Source organism: Xyrauchen texanus, chromosome 30, assembly GCF_025860055.1.
Source record: "Xyrauchen texanus isolate HMW12.3.18 chromosome 30, RBS_HiC_50CHRs, whole genome shotgun sequence".
In the NCBI taxonomy this organism is placed as follows: Eukaryota; Metazoa; Chordata; class Actinopteri; order Cypriniformes; family Catostomidae; genus Xyrauchen; species Xyrauchen texanus.
The window spans coordinates 13,937,136-13,939,862 of record NC_068305.1 but is presented as its reverse complement, the minus strand read 5'-3'; the positions used below and the strand labels follow the sequence as shown (position 1 = coordinate 13,939,862).

The following is a 2,727-nucleotide window of genomic DNA, read 5'->3' as shown; positions in this document are numbered from 1 at the left end:
ATGAACGGTGACTTTGACCACACGTCTCCTCCAGTGTTTACGGTGGATTCTGGTGGAGGTTTTCCTAAACAGCATCAGTATTACCACGAGCAGGTGCATGGACGGAGAGATCCAGTTCTGGTACCCTGCTGGACATTTCCCCCAGCCCGAGCTGAGGAGAAGAGAAGGGGCTGTGGGGGAATGAATGTCGGGATCACATGGATACTGGCTTCGATACTCCTGTTGGTTTTTGCAGCCCTTGGACTGGGAGCCTACCAGATACTGAGGTTGCGGGCTGAATTTGAAAGGCTGACACAGGTAAGAGCTACTGGATTCATTTTATTGCCATTTATAAGTACTTCTATTTTATTCTGGATGGATGGATGGATGGATGATATATAGTATAAATGTCTATACAGTGACCCAGTGTAGGTTATATTAGTTTTCATTTTGACATGCACACGGCAAAAAAACAATGTGGTCAACAGTCAAAGGCTACAGGCTACAGGATATCCTGTACTTCAACCAGAGCAGTCAGACACAAGCTCCTCTTTCTCAGCAGCTAAAGGTCAACTAGCAATAGGTATACAGTATCTACATCTACATCTGCAGGAAGATGATAAATTCCTGTATACATTTGTGTGTGCATATGTTTGAATGCATTGCTTCAGCATTATATAATGTGACTCTTTTTTTTTTAACTTTATTGTAGGAAATTCCCACACAAATTCAGAGCTTTGCTCCGCAGAGACAAGTTGGTGAGTTATATAACACTATCTGTTCATCAGTTTGTTCCTGTTCTAAATCTTCCTATCTTACACCGTTAAGCATGAAAACCTAACTAGCAATGCTATGCCATTCAACAGGCCTAAAACCAGCAGAGTTGGACAAGACCAAACAAAAGGCAGCTGCACACCTAATAGGTAAGTCTGGTGCACTTTTTTGCACCCAAAAAATAAACACATGCACATTTCTCCACCATGTTGGAGAGACCTGCAATGCTGGTCACGACCATATGTTAAGTATGAGATGCTGGTGTTTGTATTCCTACCAAGCTTATTAGTAGCTTAAACAACAGGACTTCTTAGTTAAAGAAAGGAAAGTCCATGATGGTTTTCTTGCATTTTTTACTGGTAAACACCAGCACTTACCAGCAAAGAAACACCATGGACATTCATAACAGGTTGTCCTGCAATCCATTTCAGGACTCCTAAACATGATGTTACAGTACTTAAAGTACAAAATTATGAACTTTAATTGTGTGATATCTTACCTGAATCTTTCTTTTTCTTCAACAGGCCATGCAGACCAGAGCAAATCATCTAGAACTCTGAAATGGGAAGTGAAATATGGTGAGGCCTTCATAGATGCCGTCAAGTACAGCAACGGTGACCTTCAAGTCAATGATACTGGCCTTTACTTTATTTATTCCCATGTGGAGTTTATCGCAAGCACTTGCAATCCCACAGACTCTCTTATTCACACTGTCTTTGTTAAGAGAAATGGCAATGAGAGGACAATCATGGAAGATCATCGAGGTGGCTTCTGTTTGGCATGGAGCAAGCAGCCGTGGACTGTAAGCAGTCATCTTGGCTCTCTTCAACGTCTCAAGCAGTTCGACTGGCTGTTTGTCAATGTGTCACACCCCCATTTGCTCAACACCAACTATCATCAGAATTATTTTGGCCTCTTCAAGATCCACTGATCATGTAGGTCCTGAAGGTGAAGATTAGGGGATGCTTAGGAAGGACTTAGATCATGAAATTAAATTTAGATTGTAAGTTCAGGTAGAGATCAATGCTCTTTTTGGACTCATTCTACCCTGCTTAAAAGACCAGATGCTGGTCCCCAGCGTGGGATGCTGGTATGCTGATGTTCCTAATGGTGTTTTCAGCTGGGTAGTCTACCCTGAGCTCCCCTGTGCTTCATCAGAATCTTTGCATTCTTTGCAGTGCAACTTATCTGCTTGTCATTGTCAAAAAATATTTGACTTTGATCAGAATTTATCATTGTCCATGTGCAATAAGTGCATTTGTTATACAAAAAAGATTTGATGTTTCAGTTTGAGTTAACACTAATATGCTGCTGTATCAAAAAAAGGTTAAATATAGATTAAATATAAGTATTTATTTATTTTATTCAATAACAGCCTGTGGGTAAAAAGTCTGATTGTGTGCTATTGTGAACAATGGTCATATTGACTGAGTGATAATGTTTAATGAATGCAGTCAATGAAACCTTTAATGAGGTTGATGATTTCAACCAAAACTGTAGGATTTTGAATGCCAAATGAGAAGAGCAATATTGTGTGGTGAGGTGTTTCCAGCACAGCTGATATTTGCATGTGATTGTGGGCTGCTTGTTACAGGAAATTATGCAGATCTTTTGTTGAACATTTCCAGAGTTATTAACATTTCAAATGACATGTTTTTATCTCAAATATTGTATTAAATTTATGGACAATGAAGACCTATAAGTTCTAATTTCTTTCAGTTGAAATTCATGTCAGAGATGATCTATTTTGCAACCGATTATTGAATGATTTGAGACTGATCTAAGAGTTTCTAGTCAGCTGTTTATGAATATCCTCTCTAGACCGCAAGGCAACTTTGCAGGTTTCATTCCTCATCATTTCTGCAAAGACCCTCAGGTTGGCTTCATTGCAGTCTTGATGAAACCCATCAAGATTTCTTAAGGAGTTTAGTGCAAGTGAAAATGTCTCGGTACGCTCTGTGCTTTTACATTTCA

The 2,727-nt window shown here is 39.6% G+C and overlaps 1 protein-coding gene across 1 annotated transcript; it reads left to right on the top strand.

Moving 5' to 3' along the window:
• LOC127623739 (tumor necrosis factor ligand superfamily member 6-like) lies at positions 1–1,708 on the top strand. The gene is made up of 4 exons (XM_052098222.1): positions 1–297; positions 692–737; positions 846–902; positions 1,278–1,708. The coding sequence occupies exons 1-4, from the start codon at positions 1–3 to the stop codon at positions 1,682–1,684; spliced, it is 807 nt and encodes a 268-aa protein (XP_051954182.1). The 3' UTR covers positions 1,685–1,708.
• Positions 1,709–2,727: the final 1,019 nt, after the last annotated feature.

Coding starts and splice junctions, on each gene's coding strand:
- LOC127623739 (XM_052098222.1), top strand. CDS start 1: ATGAACGGTGACTTTGACCACACGTCTCCTCCAGTGTTTACGGTGGAT. Junction 738..845: donor TGCTCCGCAGAGACAAGTTG/GTGAGTTATATA, acceptor GCCATTCAACAG/GCCTAAAACCAGCAGAGTTG. Junction 903..1,277: donor GGCAGCTGCACACCTAATAG/GTAAGTCTGGTG, acceptor TTTCTTCAACAG/GCCATGCAGACCAGAGCAAA.